Here is a 24,528-nt window from a genome sequence, read left to right as displayed (position 1 = left end):
GATAATAATTATGGTGTCATCTAAAGCCTAAACCATTTGATGATCAAATTGACATCATGTTAGTCTTATTCATTTATTTATTTTTCAAGTAGGCTTTTGATTGCCCTTGAAAGGCTTGGAGGGTTGCCTTAAAATTTTGCGTAATTAGAGATCATAATTGAGTAAATTGCAAGTGAACTTGATTTTCCTAACAATCAATAACCAACCAAACATAAGTAGATCGATTGTTGCACAATGAACATACAAGTGAAAAAGTCATGTTATCTATGGTTGATTATCCAAGAACATTCTAACCAATTAGACTCATTTAATACATGAAGAGATTTCTACTCTAATGATTATCCTCATAAGACATTCTTGAATATATTTGACTAAACTCATATGTCAAGCCAAACTCTGAACATCCTATCAAATGATATTATGAATCCTTTATTTACTATTAGATTTTATTTAACGAATTTTCACGGTGTCATATTTCACCTTTGAAAGCAATATTTCATAATTTAAGACATGATTAAAAATTTACTCAAACAATATACATAAATTTAGCAAATAACAAAACTTCCTTTATCATATGTATTTTATAATTTATGAAATGTCAACTCACGCAATACAAGAAGTCGAATACTAATATATAAAACTTTCATCATTGTGCAAGACCACACACTTAACAAACAATTTTATTAGGGATATAACAATGAACAGAACAAAATGCATATGAAAATCTAGCATGTGCTTGAATAAATAAACTCTATCAAATGAAGGAAATGATTGAAGGAAACATCATTGACAATTTCTCAAACTTCATTAATAGTTTCTCTTTCAAAGGCTGCATCTGTACTTCATCTCAAATAGGGCAGAACATAAAGTATATCCAGTGTACCTAAAAAAAATGATAAGAACAAAAGAAAATGATACCATTTAAATATAAATGACCTAAAATTTAGCAATAATATTTATAGAATATATTATGAAGAAACAAAACATATTCTTACTTCCTGATAAAAAAAATGGATTCCACCTCCATCCTATTAATATCTAATATTTTTTAAAATTAAAATTTCTTTAATCTTGTTTTTCAATTCCTTTATATTTGATTTATTATTCATTTGTATATTATTTGAAAACAATTTTTTTTATTAATTTAAGAAATTTATTATTACATGTTAATAGTAAACATACAAAATATTATTCTTTGTTTGATATTCATCTTGAAAGTTATACTTATCATAAATTTATATTATATCATTTGCATACTATACTAATTTGAATTAGCAAAGGTTTTTTTCATTATAAAAAGGTGTATTATTTAGTTAAATTAGATGAAAATAAAGGAAGTTAATTATTATGAATGTAAAAGGATAGAATATTTACAATTTTTTTTAATCTATTAAAATAAATCCTATAATTTTTTTCAATGAGGGTGATTTGACGGTATTTTGAAAGAATGATAGTTAATCTCTTATATGAAATATATTTAAAATCAAATTTTAAATTAATTTAATAATTTGTTATTAAAAATTAATATAATCTTCATACTTTTTTATTTTTATAGAATATTTATGTCAATAATTCCAAAAAAAAAAGTATAAGAAGAAATAAAAAGTATGGGAGAGAAAAATAAAAAATATGGGAAAAAACTAACCTTCTCACAAAAGAGTACTACATTTTCCGCGAGTCTTCCATACTACAATTAGTGATATGTAGTTCTTGAAGGTTTTGAATATTCATGAGTGTCAGAAGAGAGGAAATATGTTTCATCATATCATTCCCATCTTTGATCCATCTCAGCCTAGGCAAGTTCTCCAATTTCAAGGTTTCTAACTTTGAGAGGATCTCAACATTTCCATCAATTTCTTGAAGAATAATCACATGCTCTAGGAGTTCACAACGTTGCACATCTATCTCTTTTAAATTCTGGAAGCTGTGTATCAAATGAACTGGGACAAGATTGAGTAGACATGGACATTTGTACACCCTTAAGATCCGTGATTGAAGAAGAATTCAAATGGAAGTTGATAATGCCATGTATCCTTCAGCTTGGGCAGATTTTTGAGTGTCAACTTCTTTAACTTAGGGAATGAAACCTATAACATGATACATGACATCATCAATTGGAAAGTTATAATAAATGTAAATATATTTCTTAAATATAATTCACCAACTTGGGATTATTCACATGTTTACTTTAATTATATTTATAAAAAAAATGAAAGGATAAGGGATTCTCATGCTGATGCCACAAATTATTTTTACTCATATAAATAATTTCTTATTTTAAATCATATACATTCTTTTATTTTTCTCTCATTAATAAATTCTTGTGAATGTCTTTTTTAAATTTCCTTTTTCTTTTAAAATTTTTTATGATTTCACTCTTAAATTTATTCCTATTAACTTACTTTTTTTTCTTATTTAAAGTAAAATTATACTTATAGTTTTTCCTTATTTAAATACTCATTCCTATTAATATTTTTAATGTGTTTAAAATTAAATTTTCTTTTAACCTTATTAGTTTTTCAACTCCTTCATGTTTTATATATTATTTGTTATTTTTTTATATTATTTAGAATGAAATGTTCAAATAATTTTAACATGGTGGAGTTTGGAAAGTGCATGTGGGCCCACTCTAGTTTTTCTTTTGACTTATATCAATATAAAGTGGTGCAAAAAAAAAAATAAATAAAACCAATGAAATTGGCTAATAAGCTTTAACATACCTTATGACTGAAAAATGAGTCTTCTGACCTTGCATTTGTACTCAAAGATGTGGAAGATGTTGTTTCAAACTCGGAACTGAAGTTGATGAGCTGTGGTAGATTCTCGAGTTCCAAGGATCGCAATTTTGGGAATAGTTGCAAGTTGGTCCCAACATGTCCATCTTCTTCTATTTCTGACTCCCTTTCATATGCGATTATTTGTTGCATGGCATTGCATTTTTTTATTGTCATTTTTTCAAGTTGGGAAAGGCCTCTAGCTGTGGAAAGCAGAAGGAGAAATTTCAATTTAGGACATGACTCCACTTCTAGAGTTTTTAAGTTACCAAAAGACCCTATTGGAATTGGGCCATGCCATACTTCTTCCAAATTGTTCAGAGAATGAAGAATCAATGACTCCAATAGAGGAAAGGCACCATGTTGCAGAAACCATTGATCCTTTGAATCAATGATATATTGAATCTCGTGACTATACCAAACGTCAAGATGCTTCAGTTCACGAAAACTCTCCCTAGCTGATGGGTAAAGCACATATTTAGTACCACTTAATCCCCAGAACAGAAGTTCTTCACTTCTCTCCAACAACTTGCTTATTCCATCCCCCAAATATAAGCTTCTATTGACTTTTCCGAGCACCAATGCTCTTTTGGTTCTGAACCTCCACCTAGTACCTATAGACCCAATACCTATAGATATCCCATATCTTGTCAAGTTCTCAAATAGAATGTCTTTTGGTTGCAACTTAGCATCTGGTATTTCTATAAATAAAGTTGTCAAATGAGACAAATGATTTAGCTCTGATAAACAAGCATTGCTTTCACCTTCAACCGCCCATTTAGTAAAGCCAGATATCATGCTCAAACATTCTAATCGAGACAAACTTGATAAGATATTTCGTGGAATTACTTCAAGCTTCTTGCAATAATCCAAATCCAAGAGTCTTAGATTGGTCAGTTGCATCATTTCTTTAGGCAATCGTTGGATTGTAGAACCCACCAAGCTAAGAACTTCTAGTTTCGTTAGCTTTCCAATTAGAGCAATGTCTCCCAACTCGCACCCATCCAGACGCAATGTTCGGAGATTTGCAAGGGAATCAAGTGATGATGGTAGTGTTGTAAAATGCATACGGGACAAATCCAAAACTTTGAGTTTTTTCATCCCTTCGAAAAATGTGTTCGGGATATTCAAGGGAGGATTGTTGTTCTGCAATAGAAAAATTGAAGTTCCGGCCATACCAACTCTTGAGGAAGGTCATGCACAGCTTTGCAATGCAAAGAGATGAAAGCGCACCTTTTGGATTCATTAGTCTCTGACCATTCTTCCACTCTAACATCTTCTCTGACTACAAATGGATGAGGATCCTTGGATGCAATTGCTCTGGCAACTTCACAAACAACATTGTGCATCCTCACAAACTTGTTATCAGCATCCATGAAAAGTGAATTTGAATCTATTTCTTCATCAAACTTGTGTGTATCTTCATGACTGTCAAGTAACAAGCCTGAGTCTTTGAGGTTTTCCACCAATGCAAGTAGTCTATTTCTTGCTCGCTCCAATGAGTCGATGCGATCAAACAAATCCAGACCCATACCATATCGTAACAAGAGATCCAATGAAATATAACCATAGCCCAGCATCCCACAAAGTAAGAACAATGACTTAACGTCATCACCCTTCAAATGGGTGTAGCTCCACTCCAGACATGAGTAAACCTTCTTATCCACTGCTCTAATGTTTGTTGGTGCACAACTCCTAAGTTGTTCCAAGGCATTCTCCCATACAGCCACGGTCTCATCTTTTAATGCCTCGGCAATTGTTACAATTGCAATTGGTAGACCATCACATTTTTCAACTACTTGAATGGCTATGGGTTGCAGTTCAAGATTCTCCTCCACGGAATCACCTGCTGTCTTCTTAAAAAAACTCCAAGCTTCATCTGGTGGTAAACGTTTCACTGGAAAACATCTTTGTGCGCCCATGCCTTTGCATAATAGGTCTCCATCTCTCGAAGCCAACACTATTTTGCATTGCGTCCAAATGTCATCTTTAGAAGGAATTCCGACTTGCTCCAAATCAACTTCCGTCCAAATATCATCTAAGATAATAAGGATCTTCTCTTCCTTCAGTGCCTGCTTCAGTTTATTTGCTTTTGTGGATTCATTCCGCTTCCAAAGTGACAAGTCCAACGCGTTCTCAATTTCTTGTTGAAGTTCCGCAATTCCTTCTTGACGTTTATCCGAGTCTCGAGTCCAGGATACATCCATATAGGCTTGTTTGGTGAACAACCGCTGTTGCTTAGCTTGTTGAGCCACTTGTTTCAGCAGTGTTGTTTTGCCCACACCGGCCATGCCCCATACTCCAATCAAGTTGATATTGTCGTCTCTTAAGGCATCCATAATATCGTTCAGAGTGGAGGCTCTTGATTCAAGGAATGAAACCTGTAGCAAAAACACAAGATAAGGCATCAATTGGAAAGTTGTGACGATAGGCATAAACATATTTCTTAAATATAATTCAATTCAATTCTGAAATAGTCTCTCGCATGTTCACTTCTAATACATTATAAAATTTTCATTAGTGAAAGAAAAAGTAATTATCATTATAAACATTTTCCCAAAAAATCAAATAACTATTATAATATTAATATCCTTTATGAAATACAATTCAAATGGGTTTCTGAACAAACAGTAAATAAAGTATGAATAATGAAAAAAATTAATAAAAAAAACACAAAATCACAAAGCTTTCATGATCAATACAAAGAAAAAGCTTTTAACTTTTCTTTTTAAAAAATGTTACGTTTATTTTGATATTAACAAAAAAATAACACATAATTTTCTTTTAAGAAAAAGAGTAAAAGATAAAAACTATTCATATTAAAAAGGATGTATATGTATATGTATAATTTCCATGTAAAAAATAATATTCAAGATTGTATTTTTATATTTTAAAAAATAAATTTTATTATTTTAAAAGAATAATAATTACTCTCCTTATAAGGAATAAAGTATGACTTACTCTTTTTATTTTTAAAAATAAAAAATTACAAAAAATTCTTTTTGAAGGTTTTGTAAAATAGATGTTAACAACAAAACAACACATTTGAGTAAAAGAGAAAAAAAAGTCCAAATTAAAAAAAAATGTACATGTAGTATTTCCACATACTATATATATTATATATATAGCTATTTATTAATTTTATAATATATTTTCCACTTCTCCATACTCTCCTCTACTATTCTCTATATGTATTTTGTCATTGAATTTTTAATTTTTTAAGAGGGAAAATATATTATGTTACTTCATTTTGAAGAATTGTTTTGTCTTTAACGGATTATATCCATCAATTGGAAAATTGGGATGGAACATTTTGGGGAACTCCGGTAAATCAAGCATTAAAAATCGCCTAAACATAGAGAATTTATTGGGCCCCTCATAATACCCTTATGTTCTTTTATTATTATTTTCCGTTAAAACTAACAGAAAAGAGGGATGACTAAAACAAGGTCAGGCAAACAGCCCAACTACAGTGCCAGCAAAGCAGTAGAAAATGGAAATAGGGTATATAGTTTTGGGAAGAGGTGGCATCTAGACAACTGCTTGCTTTTTGTTTCATACACACATTTCATATATTAAAATTACCCAATATTTCCGGGTGAAAATGTCTAGACTTGATTTATAACAAAAAAAATTTCAAAATTATTTTGACATAACTGGGATTAAATATTTGAATTTTTTTTATTATTTTCTTTTCTTTTTCAATAGAAAATGATTAAAATTTATTTTATTTAACATAAAAAGACTCATTATTAAAACTAATATTTATGATCTCTTATTTGATGACAATTTTTTTATTTTATAAAAATTAAAATACCATTTAAGAAAAACAAATTATTTTGTAAAATTAAAGTACCATATAAATAAACAAATTATTAATAATTGATTAACTTATTGATATTATTTATAAAACCTTTATATACCAAATGCATATAAGAAAATTGAATTAAACATAGTAAAACATGATAAATTTAAATAAAAAAATATCAAATCATTTTATTTTGAAAATTTTTATTATTGTAAGAAGGTAGGAGATGTACTTAAAATAAAACAAAATTTAAATTTTAGAGCACAATAAAAAAAAATAAAACATATATTTTTTTTAGTTTTTTCATTTGTTAAATAAAAAGTACTTTTCATTCTAAACAATTTCCCAAAAAATCAAACAACTATTATAAAATTAATATCTTTCAAGAAATATAATTTAAATGGGGTTTCATACAAAAAATTAAATAAAGTATAAATAATTAAAAATTAATCAAAACATACAAAATAAAATATAAAATTACAAAACTTACATAATTGATACAAAGAAAAAGTTCATAACTTTGTTTTTAGAAAAATATTACATTTATTTTGATGTTAACAACAAAATAACACATAATATTTATAAATAAAAAAAACAAGAGTAAAAGGAGAAATGAGGTTCAAATTAAAAAGGACGTGTATATATATATAATTTATATGCAATAAATAATATCTAGGATTGTATTTTTATATTTTTTAAATGTTAAAATAAAGATAATAAAGGTAATTTGGTTGTTATTTTAAAAGAATGGTAGTTTAATATTTTAAGAATGTCGTGTATAACGGAAAAAAGAAAAAGAGAGAGACGACTAACCTTTTCATTGAAGAGCACTTCATCATTAGTAGAAGTATTGACCTCTCATGTCTTCCATCCCACAATCAATGATACGTAACTCTTTGAGATTGTGAAAATTCTTGAACATTGAAGAAGACAAAACACATCTCTTGCTGAAATTCTTATCCTCATTGCATATAATATGTCTTAATTGAGGTAGTTTCTTTAACTTTAGGATTTCTAACTTTGGGAGGATCCCAAAATCTATCTCCTCCAATTTTGGAAGACGTTTTAGAACTATCTCCTTCAAATTAGGAGAAAGTGAAACCTACATAAGAAACACAATATAATACATGACATCATCAATTATAAAATTGTAATAAATATAAAAATATTGGGTCAATATTGGAAAATATATTATTTTACCTCATTTTGAAGAATTGTTCTATCTTTATTGAATTATATCCCTCAATTGGAGAATTATGATAGAATATTTTGGGGAAACTCCAGTAAATCAAGGATTAAAAATCGCCTTAACATAGAGAATTTATTGTGCCAGCTTAATACCCTTATATTTTTTTATTATTTTTTTCTGTTAAAAATAACAGAAAAGAGGGACGACTAGAACAACATTAGGGTGAGAGGCCAAGTGCAGTGCCAACAAAGCAGTAGAAAATGGAAATAGGGTATTTACTATTTAGTTTTGGGAAGATGTGACATCTAAGACAACTGCTTCCTTTCTGTTTCATCTAGCATATGCACATTACATATATTAAAACTACCCAATATTTTCGGGTGAAAATCTCTCGACTTGATTTATAAAAAAAAAAATCAAAATTATTTTTACGTAACTAGCTTTAAAATATTTGAAATTTTTTTATTATTTTCTTTTATTTTTAAATATAAAAGGATTAAAATTTAGTTTATTTAACATAAAAGGACTGGTGATTAAAACAAATATTTCTAATATCTTATATGATGAAAATTTTTTTATTTTATAAAAATTAAAATACTATTTAAGCAAAAAAATTATTTTGTAAAATTAAAATAACATATAAATAAATAAATTATCAATAATTAATTAACTTATTAATATTATTGACAAAACCTTTATCTAATAAATGCATATAAGAAGATTGAATTAAACATAACAGAGCATGATAAATTTAAATAAAAAAATATCAAATCATTTTATTTTGAAAATTTTTACTATTGTAAGAAGGTAGGAGATGTACTTAAAATAAAACAAAATTTAAATTTTAGAGCACAATATATATATATATATATATATATATTGGTTTTTTCATTTGTTAAATAAAAAGTAATTTTTATTCTAAACACTTTCCCAAAAAATCAAACAACTTGAGAAGACTTTCTAGAGCCAACTCTTCCAAATTAGGAGAGAATGAAATCTATATGAGAAACACAAAATACAATACATGACATCATCAATTGTAAAAGTGTAATAAACATAAAAATATTGGGTTAATATAATTCATTAACTCTCAAATTATATACAAACTTTAATAATTTTCTTTTAAAATTTATTTTTCCTATTAAAAATTTCAATAATTTCACTTTTAAATTCATTGCTATATTTATTTCTATTAACACTTAACCTTTTTTTTATTTAAATTAGAATGAAATTTACAATGTTTTCTTTTTGTTATGTTTTATATATTAATATTTAATGTTTTTAAAATTAAAAATTCCCTTTTTAACTTTATTCTTGTTTTCAACTCCTTTATAGTTTATTTTTTATTCACTAGTTCTTTTTTTTTTTTTGAAACTAAATAATAAAATTATTAACTTTGATGGTTATTTTAAGTCAAGATTAATTAGTCTTCTTATATGAAATAAAATATGTTTTAATTAGTTTTCTTGTATCAAATAAAATATGTTTTGCTCTTTTCTATTTTCTTCTAATATCTTAACCCAAATTCCCAAAAGTTATTAATTTTAACTATTCTAAAATTTAAATAAAATATTATTATTTGAATTAAATTTTCACTAATTCTCCTTTCTAATTCATTGCAATATTTCTTTCAATTAGTACCTAATTTTTATCCTTTCTACATTAAAATAATAACTACCATTTTTCCTTATTTCCATATTATTTCTATTAACATTTATCCTTTTTAAATTAATTTTTCACTTTAAAATTTTATTTTTTCAACTCATTTGTAATTTACTTATTATTCACAATTTTTATTATTTTAAATTAAATTTTAAATTAATTTAATAAAATTTTTATTCAAGGTTAATGTATTCTTCTCGTACTTCTAAAAAAAACAATTATTTTTATAATATATCTCCCTAAATATTTCAAGTAGTATAAGAAAAAACAAAAAAAATATGAGAAAAAACTAACCTTAAACAAATGACATCCATGTAGTTCCTTTAACTTTAGAATTTTTAACTTTGAGAGATTCCCAATATCTATCTCCGTCAACTTGGGAAGGCTTTTTAAAACCAACTCCTCCAAATTAGGAGGGAATGCAACCTACATGAGAAACACAATATATAATACATGATATCATCAATTGTAAAAATGTGATAAACACAAAATAATAGGTCAATATAATCCATTCACTCTCAAATCATAAGCAAATTTTAATAATTTCCTTTTCAAATTTATTTTTTCTATTAAAAATTTCAATAATTTCACTTTTTAAATTTATTGTTATATTTATTTCTACTAACAATTTAACTTTTTTTTTTTATTTAAATTAGAATGAAATTTACTACGTTTCCTTTTTATTATGTTTTTTTATATTAATACTTAATGTTTTTAAAATTAAAAATTCCTTTTTTTAACTTTATTCTTGATTTCAACTCCTTTATATTTTATTTTAGATCCACTAGTTATGTTTTTATTTTTTGAAACTAAATAATAAAATTATTAACTTTGATGATTATTTTAAAGTCAAGATTAATTAATCTCCTTATATGAAATAAAATATGTTTTAATTAGTCTCCTTGTATCAAATAAAATATATTTTATTCTTTTTGATTTTCAAAAGTAAAAAGTTAGTCATAAATTTGAAAATATTTTAATCATCTAACATCTTACCCCAATTTTCCCAAATCTTATTAATTTTAACTATTCTAAAATTTAAATAAAATATTATTATCTGAATTAAATTTTCACTAATTCTCTTTTCTAATTCATTGCAATATTTCTTTCAATTAGTACCTAATTTTTATCCTTTCTAAATTAAAATAATAACTACCGGTTTTCCTTATTTCCATATTGTTTCTATTAACATTTATCCTTTTTAAATTAATTTTTCATTTTTCATTTTATTTTTTTCAACTCATTTGTAATTTACTTTTTATTCACAATTTTTATTAATTTAAAATTAAATTTTAAATTAATTTAATAAAATTATTATTAAAGATCAATTTACTATTTTTCATATTTAAAAAAAAAAATTATTTTTATCATATATCTCCCTAAATATTTCAAGTAGTATAAGGAAAAATAAAAAGAAATTGGAAAAAACTAACCTTTTCATCCAAGAGCATCTCACAATTAGTGGTACTTAACTTTTTGTGGTGATGAAAATCCTTGAACTTGGAAAAAGATAAAAAACGTGGACAATTCCACACATTTAGGATCTGTAATCTGCAAAAGGATTCAAGAGAAAGTTGTTGATGCCATATCATCTTCAACTTGCGAAGACCATTGAGTGTTAACTCTTCCAAATTAGGGAATGAAACCTACAGAGATACAATGTAATACATAACATCATCAATTATAAAGTTACAATAAATATAAAAATATTCCTTAAACATAATTCATTAACTCTCAAATATTCACATGTTCACTTCTACTATTATATTTAAAAAAATATACAATTTTATAAGAAACTTCGATAAATAAAATTAAAACGAATCAGTGTTTCATAGATGGTGATTAAAAGTTTTGCTTGACAAACAATCATTCATTTTGTTTCATCTATCATAATATATAATTTTATTATTTTTATTTTTAAAAGTAAATGATAAAATTATTACTAATGATTAATGTAAATATCAAGTTAATAATATTATCAACTCTCACCATTATTTTAAAATGAAGATTAATTAGTTTCCTTATATAAAATAAAATATATTCTACGGTTTTTTATTTTTCAAAAGTAAAAAATTAGTCATAAAATTTAAAATATTTTAATCATCTAACATCTTACCCCAATTTTTCCAAATATAATTCATTTTAAATATTTTAATATTTAAATAAAATATTATTATTTGAATAAAATTTTCACTAATTCTCCTTTCCAATTCATTGCAACTTTTATTCCAATTACACCTAATTTTCCTTTTCTAAATTAAAATAATACCAACCATTTTTTTCTTATTCTTATATTATTTATATTAACATTTATTATTAAAATTTAAATTTCACTTAAATTTTTTTTTTCGGCTCCTTTATAATTCACTTACTATTCACCATTTTTTATTAAAATTAATTTAATGATAAACTAAAATTGATTTAATTTAATTATAATTTTATGATAAAAATATAGAGAATTAGTTGTTGAAGAAACCAAATAAAATAAATTTCTCCCTTTTTTCATTTCATTATAATAAATAATTATAAAGAAAAAAATATTAAAAAATGAAGATCCATTTTTTAATTTTATTTTCATCATTTTCCCTCCAAAATATTATTTTCAATTTCCTTATAAAGCTTTTAAAACATATAACTACCAATTTTTTTTCCTAAAAGCCTCACCTTAATTTAGGCCCCCACGGGAGAGATACACATAATTTATATTCAACAAATAAATGAGGAAGCAAACATGTAAATTGTGGAGAGATGACTCAAACCTATGACCTCCTACCAAACTAAGTTTTGATACCTGGTTGAACTACTAATTAGATGTTTTTTGAATAAATAAAAAAAACCTTTTTAACATATTAAAATTACCCTTAATGAAAATATCTTAAGGATGAAATTTACAATTTAATTAAAAAAATTCAAATTTATGTTTTCAAGAATAAAAAAATAAAAAAATCTTAAATTTTGAAAAAAAAAATTGTAAAATTAATAAAAACAGAAAAATCATCAAAAAAACTAAGTAATTTTATCCTTGCATAGGAGAAAAAAATTATTTAAAAAAGAAATTTAAAATATCATTAAAAAATATTATAACCTAAAAACAGAAAAAAAAAAAAAAAAAGTTGGGTAATAGGGTTGGTCAAAGGCCTAGCCTTTCCCTCATCTTCCTTCTTATCTAGATCTTCAATTATAATATACCTCAAAACACTTACCCTTTATTTTAAATCTAAAAGAGCTTTAGATTTTCTCTATATATATTTTTCACTTATAATCTTATTTTCAATGACATTCTTCATTTTTATATAAACAAAAATAAAACTTTAACAAACTTTTTCTTACTCATTTTTCCAATCAAGATAATCAACCAAAAATATGTCCCAACAATGTATTAAAAAATTATAATGAGTATTTAAAGTTTATAACATTCTCTTCAATGGAGGTTATCTCTTGTTATCATAAATGTTAGACCTCCTTTTTCTTCAAGAACTTATGGGAGTTTTCAAAATATGAAATTTCATTCTTAAAAAAAATAGAAGATATTTTTATTAAGAGTAATTCTAACATTTAAAAAAATGGGAGAGTTTTTTATTTTATATATATATATAATTAATTTAGAGAGAATCTTAATTTGATAAGTTGTAAAATAAAGAGTTCACGCTCTTCTAGACATAATTTGCCCTTTTGTTAGAAATATCATTTATTATTTTTATATTATTTGAAATTAAATTTTAATGTAATTTAAGAAATTTATTATTAAATCTTAATACTAAATATATAAAATATTATTCTTTTTTAGCATTCATCTTAAAAGTTATATTTATTATAAACTTATGATATATCACTTAAAAACCATACTAATTTGATCATACATATCTATATCATTCACAAACCACACTAATTTAATCATAACATTAATTCAATCATATATATTATTATGTATTATTTATAATTTTATCATTCTTTAAAGTCATATCCTAAATTTTCATATTTGAATTTTTTTTACCAATATTTTCATTAATATGAATATTTTCATCAATATTTCAAGTTTTTTTTTCTTTATAAAAAAGGTGTACTATTTAGTTCAATTACATAAAAAAAAAGGTTAATTATTAAGAGAGAGAGATAGAAATAAAAAAACAAAGTGAAGATTCATTTTTGTCTTCATTTTGCATCTAAAAATAATTAAATCCAATTTTTGCTTTATTAATTTTTTCTTATCAAGCCTTTTCAATTTATTTATAAAAAATTATAAAATACTAACAATTAGTAATATTTTAAGGTTTTTATTTTACTAAATTCTCTTCTCATCTTTATGTTATCTCCATTTAACAAAATTTTTTATAAAAAGTATTTTCAGAAAATCGGAATCAAAATATTTGAAAAGATGTGATTACTTTTTTATTTATTAAATTTAAAAATATTAAAATCTTTTTTATTTAATGTAAAAAGACTTTTATTAAAACTTATATTTATGATGTTTTATTTGATAGTAATTTTTTATTTTATAAAAAGTAAAATACATTTATATAAATATATAAATTATCAATAATTAATTGGCCCATATATATATACTCATTAATTAAATAAAAAATCATTTTCTTTCTAAACATTTTCCCTAAAAATCAAGCAACTAGTATATCGTAAATACCTTTTAAGAAATATAATTTAACTAAGGTTTTAGAAATAAATAAATAAAATACAAAAAATTCAAAATAAATATAAAATTACAAAATGTATACCATGAGTAAAAAGTTCGCAGATTTTCTTTTTAAAATTAGAGAAATTACATTATTTTTAATCTAATACTAAAATAACACATAAATTAAAGAAAAGTAAAGGAGAAAAGACGTCTAAATAAAAAGAAAATAGCTACATGCCTATAAAACAATATTCAAAATTGTTTTATTTTTATTTTTTAAAATTTTATGAAAGAAGGGTAATTAGTTTCCTTATATGAAGTAGATTATGTTCTACTATTTTTATTTTTCAACCATAAAAATTAATAATAATTTTTCAAATATTTTAACCATCATACACGTTACCCCAATTTCTTTAAATATTATTTATTTTAAATATTCTTAAATTTAGATAAAATATTAGGAGTCTATATTATAGATATTCTCATACTAAATTACTTTTATTTATATCTAATCATTTATTACTCTATATTAAATCATACACACTTCTGAATTATTTCTTATAAATAAATTCTACTAAATACTTTATAAAATTTATTTTTTCAATTAAAAATTCCTCTAATTTTCCTTTGCAATTCCTTGCAATATTTATTCCAACTAGCCCCAATTTTTTCCTTTTAAATTAAATAATACTTACCATGTTTCCTTATTTTATATTATTTCTAGTCATATTTATTGCTTTTAAAATTCACATTTTGGTATTATGTTTATTCTTTTTTCAACTCCTTTATAATTTAATTATTATTCACCATATTTTATTATCTAAAATTAAATTTTAAATTAATTTGATAAATCTATTATTAAGGATTAATATAATGTTCTCATAATTTTTTATTATTTTAATGGAATATCTTTTTCAATATTTCCCAAAATAGTATAAGGAAAAATAAAAAAAAAATATGGGAGAAAACTAACCTTTCCATCGAAGAGCACTACATCTTCAATAGGAGTAATGATATGTCCCTCATCTTCAACTTTGTTCTCACAATTTGTGATGGATAGGAGGAATTTAAGGTTGTGAAAAGCCGTGGAAGAAGAGAAAAGACACCTCACGTTATCATTCTTGTCATCATCCTCATTGCATACAACACGCCTCAACTTAGGTAGTGCCTTTAGCCGTAAGGATTCTAACCTTGGGAGAATCCTAATATTTCCATCAAGTCCTTGAAGATCAAACACATGTTTTAGGACTTCACAGTTATCCACCTTTAATTCTTTCAAATTGTCGAATCTTTGTATCAAATGAGATGGAATAAGATTGAATAGGCCTAGACAATTCTGAACTTCTAAGATTTTCAAATTGTCGAAGGACCCAAGTGGAAGTTGGTGATGCCATATGTCCCTTAATTTGGGAAGATCATAAAGTATCAAATTCTCCAAATTAGGGAATGAAGCCTGAAATATAATACATGACATCATCAATTAGAAAATTGTGATTAACATGAATATGTTCCTTTCTTTAAATATAATTCATCATCTTCCAAATATTCGCATATTCACTTTAGTTATGTTTTATGTTTTAAAAATCTAAAACAATCAAGGAGGACTAAAAAGAATCATGTGAAAATCTTGGAAAATATTAGGAGTCTATATTATAGATATTCTCATACTAAATTACTTTTATTTATATCTAATAATTTATTACTCTATATTAAATCATATACACTTCTGAGTTATTTCTTATAAATAAATTCTACTAAATACTTTATAAAATTTATTTTTTCAATTAAAAATTCCTCTAATTTTCCTTTGCAATTCCTTGCAATATTTATTCCAACTAGCCCCAATTTTTTCCTTTTAAATTAAATAATACTTACCATGTTTCCTTATTTTATATTATTTCTAGTCATATTTATTGCTTTTAAAATTCACATTTTGGTATTATGTTTATTCTTTTTTCAACTCCTTTATAATTTAATTATTATTCACCATATTTTATTATCTAAAATTAAATTTTAAATTAATTTGATAAATCTATTATTAAGGATTAATATAATGTTCTCATAATTTTTTATTATTTTAATGGAATATCTTTTCAATATTTCCCAAAATAGTATAAGGAAAAAAAAAAAAATGGGAGAAAACTAACCTTTCCATCGAAGAGCACTACATCTTCCATAGGAGTAATGATATGTCCCTCATCTTCAACTTTGTTCCCACAATTTGTGACGGATAGGAATTTAAGGTTGTGAAAAGCCGTGGAAGAAGAGAAAAGACACCTCACGTTATCATTCTTGTCATCATCCTCATTGCATACAACACGTCTCAACTTAGGTAGTGCCTTTAGCCGTAAGGATTCTAACCTTGGGAGAATCCTAATATTTCCATCAAGTCCTTGAAGATCAAACACATGTTTTAGGACTTTACAGTTATCCACCTTTAATTCTTTCAAATTGTCGAATCTTTGTATCAAATGAGATGGAATAAGAATGAATAGGCCTAGACAATTCTGAACTTCTAAGATTTTCAAATTGTCGAAGGACCCAAGTGGAAGTTGGTGATGCCATATGTCCCTTAATTTGGGAAGATCATAAAGTATCAAATTCTCCAAATTAGGGAATGAAGCCTGAAATATAATACATGACATCATCAATTAGAAAGTTGTGATTAACATGAATATGTTCCTTTCTTTAAATATAATTCATCATCTTCCAAATATTCACATATTCACCTTAGTTATGTTTTATATTTTAAAAATCTAAAACAATCAAGGAGGACTAAAAAGAATCATGTGAAAATCTTGGAAAATATTAGGAGTCTATATTATAGATATTCTCATACTAAATTACTTTTATTTATATCTAATAATTTATTACTCTATATTAAATCATATACACTTCTGAGTTATTTCTTATAAATAAATTCTACTAAATACTTTATAAAATTTATTTTTTCAATTAAAAATTCCTCTAATTTTCCTTTGCAATTCCTTGCAATATTTATTCCAACTAGCCCCAATTTTTTCCTTTTAAATTAAATAATACTTACCATGTTTCCTTATTTTATATTATTTCTAGTCATATTTATTGCTTTTAAAATTCACATTTTGGTATTATGTTTATTCTTTTTTCAACTCCTTTATAATTTAATTATTATTCACCATATTTTATTATCTAAAATTAAATTTTAAATTAATTTGATAAATCTATTATTAAGGATTAATATAATGTTCTCATAATTTTTTATTATTTTAATGGAATATCTTTTTCAATATTTCCCAAAATAGTATAAGGAAAAATAAAAACAAAATATGGGAGAAAACTAACCTTTCCATCGAAGAGCACTACATCTTCCATAGGAGTAATGATATGTCCCTCATCTTCAACTTTGTTCCCATAATTTGTGACGGATAGGAATTTAAGGTTGTGAAAAGCCGTGGAAGAAGAGAAAAGACACCTCACGTTATCATTCTTGTCATCATCCTCATTGCATACAACACGCCTCAACTTAGGTAGTGCCTTTAGCCGTAAGGATTCTAACCTTGGGAGAATCCTAATATTTCCATCAAGTCCTTGAAGATCAAACACATGTTTTAGGACTTCACAGTTATCCACCTCTAATTCTTTCAAATTATTGAATCTTTGTATCAAATGAGATGGAATAAGATTGAATAGGCCTAGACAATTCTGAACTTCTAAGATTTTCAAATTGTTGAAGGACCCAAGTGGAAGTTGGTGATGCCATATCTCCCTCAATTTGGGAAGATCATGAAGTATCAACTTCTTTAAAATAGGGAATGAAACCTGAAATATAATACATGACATCATCAATTAGAAAGTTATGATTAACATGAATATGTTCCTTTCTTTAAATATAATTCATCATCTTCCAAATATTCACATATTCACTTTAGTTATGTTTTATGTTTTAAAAATCTAAAACAATCAAGGAGGACTAAAAAGAATCATGTGAAAATCTTGGAAAATTTCACAAAAAATTGACAAGTTATCAATGGAGAATATATTGGCTCCACTTCCCACATAATATTAGCTATTTAACGACATGTTTTTTGTTATCTTTTTGTTAAAAGAACATAGGGATGACTCCAATGGTGGCGAAGGTGCAACCATGGATTACATAGATTCTCATACCACAAATTATTTTTATTCATAGCCATCATTTATTATTTTAAATCATATGAACTCTTTAATTTTTTTTTTCCTATTAATAAATTCTAATGATTTCATTTTTTAAAATTTGGCATTTTCTTTTAAAAGATTGTATTTCACTCTTAAATTTATTCCGGTATGTTTTCCTATTAACCTTGACTTTTCCTTATTAATTTTTTTTCCTTAGTTTTATATTCATTCCTATTAGTATTTAATTAATGTTTTTTAAATTAAAATTCGTTTAACCTTGTTCATTTTTTTACTCCTTTATATTTTTTTTATTACTCATTATTTTTATATTATTTGAAATTAAAGTTTCAAATCATTTAATAAATTTATTATTAAAGACTAATACTAAGTATACAAAATTTTTTTTTTTTTTTTAGTATTCATCTTGAAAATTATACTTATCATAAACTTATGTTATATCACTCACAAATCATATTAATTTGATCATACATATCCATATTATTCACAAATCACACTAATTTAACTATAATATTAATGCAATCATATGTATATTTATATATTATTTAAAATTTTATCATTTTCAAAGTTTTATCTAATATTTTCATGTTTTTATTTATTTTTAGCAATATTTCCATATTAAGATTTTCATCAATATTTTGATAAAATGGAATCACCAAAGCTTTTTTCTTAATAAAAAACATGTATTATTTAATTCGGTTAGATAAAAATGAAGAAAGTTATTTATTAATGGATCTTATTACATTATATTAATAATTGTAAAAAATAAATAAAACGGTGATTCATTTTTATCTTCATTTGCTTCTAAAAAAATTAATTTGGGAGAGTTATGGTTTAGGATGTAGAAAGTGATACAATTGAGACGGAAGATACCAATAATTGTAAATTGCTAAAAATTCCATAAAGAGTAAAAAGCAAAAATAGCATTAGTTTGTCTTTTTCTTTAATAAGCTATTTTATTAATTAATTAATTAATTAATTATTATTATTATTATTATTATTATTATTATTATTAAAATGTTATCAATAATTGTATTAATATTATCACCTTTAATAATATTATTATTTTATTATATTTTTATTATTATTATTGAAAACAAAAAATATTATATTAATATTTTAACAACAATAACAACAACAACAACAACAACAAAATAGAAAGAAATGAGTAAAAATAAAATTATAAAAAGTAGAACCTAAGTATCATTAGAAATGATCTAAGTAGAACTTAAGAGTTGTGGAATGAGATGTCAACCTTTTATATCATTTTGATTAATTTTATAAACTAGAAGACCCTAAACCATAATTATCCATTAATCATATTCAATTTATTTACAAAACTTTTGAAATATTTTTAATAATTTTAGGTTTTTTATTCAATTTGGAATTTTTCCAAATAATTTTACATCTTTTGTTTATTTGTTTTCCAACTCTTGGTTCTATATTATCTACAAAAAAAAAATATGTTATTAAATCCTCTTCTACCTTAAATATTTTCAAATGACCCTAATATCTCCTTTAACACACAATGTGGAATATAGAAAGTGCATGTGGGACCATCCTAGTTATTCCTTTGACTAGGGTGCGTGTAAAAAAAGAAAAATTAAAACTATAGAAATTAGATATTAAGCTTTAACATACCTGGTTACTGAAAAATGACATGCGATTATCACAATTGCCTTCCGACCTGGCATTCCTTGCTAGAGACGTGGAAGATGTAGTTTCTACCTTAGAGCTGAAGTTCATGAGCTCTGGTAGTTTATAAAGTCTCAAAGACTGTAGTTCGGGGAATAGTTGCAAGGTTGTCCCACCATGGCCATCTTCTATTATTTCTGACTCCCTTTCATATGCGATTATTTGTTGCATGACATTGCATTCTCCTATTTCTATATTTTGAAGATGCAAAAAGCCTGTAGCCATGGTAAGAGATAGGAAAATTTTCAATCCATGGCATTTCATCACCTTCAGAGTTTTCAAGTTACCAAAAGACCCTCTTGGAATTGGTCCGTGGCATACTTTTTCCAAGTTAATCAGATCACGAAGAAGCAATGACTCCAACAAAGGAAAGAGATCGTGTTCTTGAAACCGCGGGTACTTTGAATCCACAATATATTGAATCTCTGGACTGCTATCGACATCGAGATGCTTCAATTGAAGAAAATCCTCTTTATATGATTCATGAAAAACACTTTTAGTACCACTCAATTCCCTTAAGGAGAGCTCTTCAGTTTTTTTCAACAACTTGCCAATCCCATCCACCAAATGAAGGGTTCCACCAGCTTTACAGAGCTTCAATGCTCTTTTGGTTTCACAAATTGAGTCCAATCCCCACCAACCACCTATAAATATTTTAAATCTTGTCAACTTCTCAAAGACCATGTCTTTTGGCAGCAACTTCAGATCTTGTGCTGCTATATCTAAAGTTGTCAAGCGAGACAAATGTTTCAATTCTGAAAGGCCAGCATTTCTTTCTTGATTAATTTCCTCATCCTCGAACAGAATAAATCTAGAAAGTTCCATGCAAAGATGCTCCAATTGAGATAGGTTTGATAAGATATTTGGTGGAATTGCTTGAAGTTCATAGCAATCTCTCAGATCCAACCATCTTAGACAGGTCAATTGTGCTATCTCTCTAGGCAATTGTACGATATTGGAACGCCAAAAGCTAAGAACTTCTAGTTTCTTTAGCTCTCCAATTCCAGCAACGCCTCCCAACGTGCAGCGGTGAAGACACAATGTTCGGAGATTTGCAAGGGATTGAAGTGACAAAGGTAGTGATGAAAATTCCATTCGAAACAAGTGTAATACTTTGAGTTTGCCCATGCCATTAAAAAGGGGGTCCGGAATTTTCAAAGGTCCACCTTCATTGACCAATCGAAAAAATTCAATTTTGGGACGGTCCGATATTTCACCAAGGTCAAGGGTACCTGCGTGACTTAAAGAAAGGTGAACGCAGCTTGTGGATTCATGTATCCCTGATTGCGTGGCTTCTATTACCATATACCGAGGATCCTTGGATGCAAGTTCTCTGGCAACGTCGCGAACAACATCGTGCATCTTCACATACTCCTTTCTGTTTCTGTATAATAAAAAACTGGAGGCTTCCTTTCTGTCGATGTCGAATAATAAACTGGAGGCTTTGAGGCTATCTACCAATACTTGAAGCCTATTTGTTGAGTCGTCCAATGTCTTGATACGCTGAAAAAAACCCAAGCCCAGGCTGCACTTGAACAAGTCATCCAGTGAAATGTCACCATTACCCATCAAACCACAAAGCAAAAACAATAACTTGGCATCTTCAATCTCCAAGTAATCGTAACTCAACTCTAGACTTTTGTATACATTTTCACCCATTTCTCTTATGTCTATCATAACAGGACTTGTCAGTTGTCGTAAGGCATCATCCCAATAAGGCAAACTCTTATTCTTTAGCGCCTTTGCAACGGTAACAAGTGCAATGGGTAAACCTCCACACTTCTCAGCTACCTTCCTTGCTACGGATTGTACATCCAATTCCGGAATGCCACCTGTTGTCTTCTGAAATAACTGCCACGCTTCATCATTTGATAAAATTCGAATTTCAAAATTTGGTTGAGTGCCCATGTCTTGAGATAAGACATCTATTCTTCTAGAAGTCACCACAATTTTACACCCTACATGATCGTCCCCACAAGGAATTCCTACAGCCTTCAAGTCGAGTTTCGCCCAAATATCATCCAGAATTATGAGGAGCTTCTTTTTCTTCAATATGTCAATTAGCCGATTCGCTTTTCCCGATTTACCCTTCTCTTGGATATTCAAACCTAAGGAATCTGCAATCTCGGCTTGAATATTTTCCAAGTTTTGTTCTCGGGATACAGCGACCATCACCACCTTGTCAAATAACTTGCCATCTTCAGCTACTTGAGCCACTTGTTTGACCAGCGTGGTTTTGCCCACACCGCCCATCCCCCATACCCCAATCATCTTCATCTTATCATCTCTTAATGCATCCATAATTTTGTTCAAAGTCAAGTCTCTTGACTCAAAAGATTCATATTCTTTAAACGCTACATTCCGTGGAGGGACACGAAATGCTACGCCATCGGGGAAATTGCGGTTTCCTTGGACTTCAACAATAACCTGCGCCTTCTTGTCCGCTTCCCTGCTTAGCAGGTACCGTGACTTGAGATTAGGACACCACCCATTGAAACAGCTCTTGTTTTCATCCTTCTTCAACGCCTCGGCCTCCCGTGTAATCTCATGAACCCGATTCAGCCACTCCTGAACGATAGGTCTGATTTCATCCCCTCTTCTCCTAGCTTCATCAACAGTTATCAGCACGTCATCCCTCTCCTTCCCCAGCTTCTCAACTTTGTTGTGGAGTTCATCAGTATAGTTCCGATGGCAAAACAGATAACTAAGCCGGCGTCCAATTGGAGCAACCAAGTACTCTGAAACTTTTGCAGCAACGGCAAAAATGATCTCTGTCATTTCGTCTCAGTTGGATTTTTTTTTTTTTTTGTGTGTGTGTGTGTGGGGTTTTGTTGGGAAAACAGAAGGTAAATGATGAAAAAACAGAAACAAATGGAAGCAGGAACAAGGGGAAACTAAAATAAGAAAGTGGAAGAAATGGAAGGAGCAGAGTATTTGTTCCAAGCAGAGAGACGGTCACCAACAAAATGAAAAGCAGAATCAGTAGCGAATATGAGTGAAGGTAGAAAAAATGACAAAGAAGTAGGGAGTGAAGAGATGTAGAAAGCTCAAGGAATGCATGCAATTTGATTCAGTGTGACAAAACGAGAACAAAGGAAGTTGGTGTTTTGCAAGCAGATCCTGATGTGAGCCCGAATGTGAAGAGTAGATTACCAAGCTATGAAGACAGATGGTGGTTTTTTTTTTTTTTTTTTTTGGGAATTTGGTTATGTTGGAAAACAGATAGGAACTGAGAAAATAAGAGGAAACTAAGAAGAGGGTGGAGCAAATGAAAATAAACAAGGAAATGAAAGGAGCAGAGTTTGGGTTCCAAACAGAGAGACGGTGAATGAGAGCCAAGTTAGGAATGGATGATAAAATGGGAAAGAGGTAGTGAGTCGAAGGGATGGGGAAAGCCAAAAGGATTAAGCAACAGCAACAAAGCAGAGAGTGGTATTGCAATTAGGTACGGGAAGGAGCAGACTACTTTTTAACTTGGGGTGTTATAATTGAGAAAGCACTAACCAAGCAGAATTTTCCATCTTCACCCTTGGATTATTCCTCACATGGATTACTTTTATCATTGTGGAAAGTGGAAAACAGGGTTTAATGGCTTATAATATGAGGCTGCTGTGGCTGCCACTTCCTTTTCCATCCTCTGCCACTATTCTTAATCATAAATTAAGAATGAGATGTATCATAAATGTAATTTTCTTTACAAGGATTTTTGTCTTGTTACTCCGTCCACATTTCACACTCGATCTCATTCAATTTCCATTTTGCTTTAATTTACATTTCATTTTTAAGCCAAAACTATAGTCATTATTTCAAACCAAGACAAAATCTGCAGCCCAAGGCCTTCATACGGATCCCCTGTTATTATTTATTATTATTATTATTATTAATTAAGAATTTATTATCTATAATATTTTTTAACAAATTTTAATATTTTAATATATCTATAATTTATAATATAAATTTACCTTATATTTTTCAATATTAAAACTTGAGATAGTAAATTTTTTTTTTTATCATGCTTGCATTTTCAAACCAAGACAAAAATCTGCAGCCCGAGTCCCCTGTTGTTATTATTATTATTATGGGACCAATGTATATGCAGTACAGAAAAGGGCTTCCATTATTGACGTGAATCAATGAAAACAGCTGTAGCAATTAACAAAGTAGAAAAAGATGCAGACATATGAAACAAGATGTGAGCTGTGAATGATTACAATACTTATTTCAATGATAGTTTTAAAAAATATTTTTTAGTAGAAAAATTAATTTTAAATTTATAAATAAGTAGAAAAGAAAAAATTAAAAATGGTTATTTTTTTAAATCTTTTTTTCAAAGGATGATTTAAAAAAAATTATAACAAAAAAGTCGTCTTGAAATGATTTTTAAAAAGAATTATAGGCTAAAATCGTCTATGGGGAGACGATTTTGGAAAAAAAGAAATTTAAGGGAGACAAATATCAACCACAAATACCCTGAGCCTTGGATTCCTTTACATGAACCATTATTGTGTGAACCATTATTGGATAAAATATAGGAAAAGACAAACACATGAAATCACGATCAGTGACTTTAAATTCCATCGTGTGCCATTCACCGGCTGCATGTGACTATATTATA

General features: G+C 27.1%; 2 protein-coding genes across 4 annotated transcripts; both read right to left on the bottom strand.

The window, feature by feature from the left end:
- Nucleotides 1-611: 611 nt before the first annotated feature.
- Nucleotides 612-23,434, bottom strand: LOC117930960 (disease resistance protein At4g27190-like). Of its 3 annotated transcripts, XM_034851778.1 has the most exons (11): nt 21,321-23,434; nt 19,860-21,284; nt 17,388-17,864; nt 16,211-16,687; nt 15,037-15,516; nt 10,867-11,079; nt 9,728-9,859; nt 7,396-7,684; nt 2,721-5,155; nt 1,646-2,087; nt 618-883 (listed from the first exon to the last, which is right to left on the bottom strand). In XM_034851778.1, exons 1-8 carry the CDS (start codon nt 22,689-22,691, stop codon nt 7,421-7,423), a joined length of 4,839 nt encoding a protein of 1,612 aa, XP_034707669.1. In that variant the 5' UTR covers nt 22,692-23,434; the 3' UTR covers nt 618-883; nt 1,646-2,087; nt 2,721-5,155; nt 7,396-7,420. The 3 variants fall into 3 exon arrangements, with proteins under 3 accessions (XP_034707668.1, XP_034707669.1, XP_034707667.1); XM_034851776.1 differs by having other exon boundaries at nt 19,860-23,434; XM_034851777.1 differs by lacking the exon at nt 1,646-2,087 and having other exon boundaries at nt 612-883; nt 19,860-23,434.
- LOC117930554 (probable disease resistance protein At1g61300) lies at nt 3,902-5,113 on the bottom strand. Its single transcript, XM_034851196.1, has one exon. The coding sequence runs from the start codon at nt 5,111-5,113 to the stop codon at nt 3,902-3,904; it is 1,212 nt and encodes a 403-aa protein (XP_034707087.1).
- Nucleotides 23,435-24,528: the final 1,094 nt, after the last annotated feature.

The sequence above is a fragment of the Vitis riparia genome, chromosome 14, assembly GCF_004353265.1.
Source record: "Vitis riparia cultivar Riparia Gloire de Montpellier isolate 1030 chromosome 14, EGFV_Vit.rip_1.0, whole genome shotgun sequence".
NCBI lineage: Eukaryota > Viridiplantae > Streptophyta > Magnoliopsida > Vitales > Vitaceae > Vitis > Vitis riparia.
The sequence above is the reverse complement of the archived record's forward strand: the minus strand, read 5'-3'. Positions and strand labels throughout refer to the sequence as shown.

Coding starts and splice junctions, on each gene's coding strand:
- LOC117930554 (XM_034851196.1), bottom strand. CDS start 5,113: ATGGATGCCTTAAGAGACGACAATATCAACTTGATTGGAGTATGGGGC.
- LOC117930960 (XM_034851777.1), bottom strand. CDS start 22,691: ATGACAGAGATCATTTTTGCCGTTGCTGCAAAAGTTTCAGAGTACTTG. Junction 11,080..15,036: donor TAGTGCTCTTCGATGGAAAG/GTTAGTTTTCTC, acceptor GTATCTCTGTAG/GTTTCATTCCCTAATTTGGA. Junction 9,860..10,866: donor AGATGCTCTTGGATGAAAAG/GTTAGTTTTTTC, acceptor TTTCTCATGTAG/GTTGCATTCCCTCCTAATTT.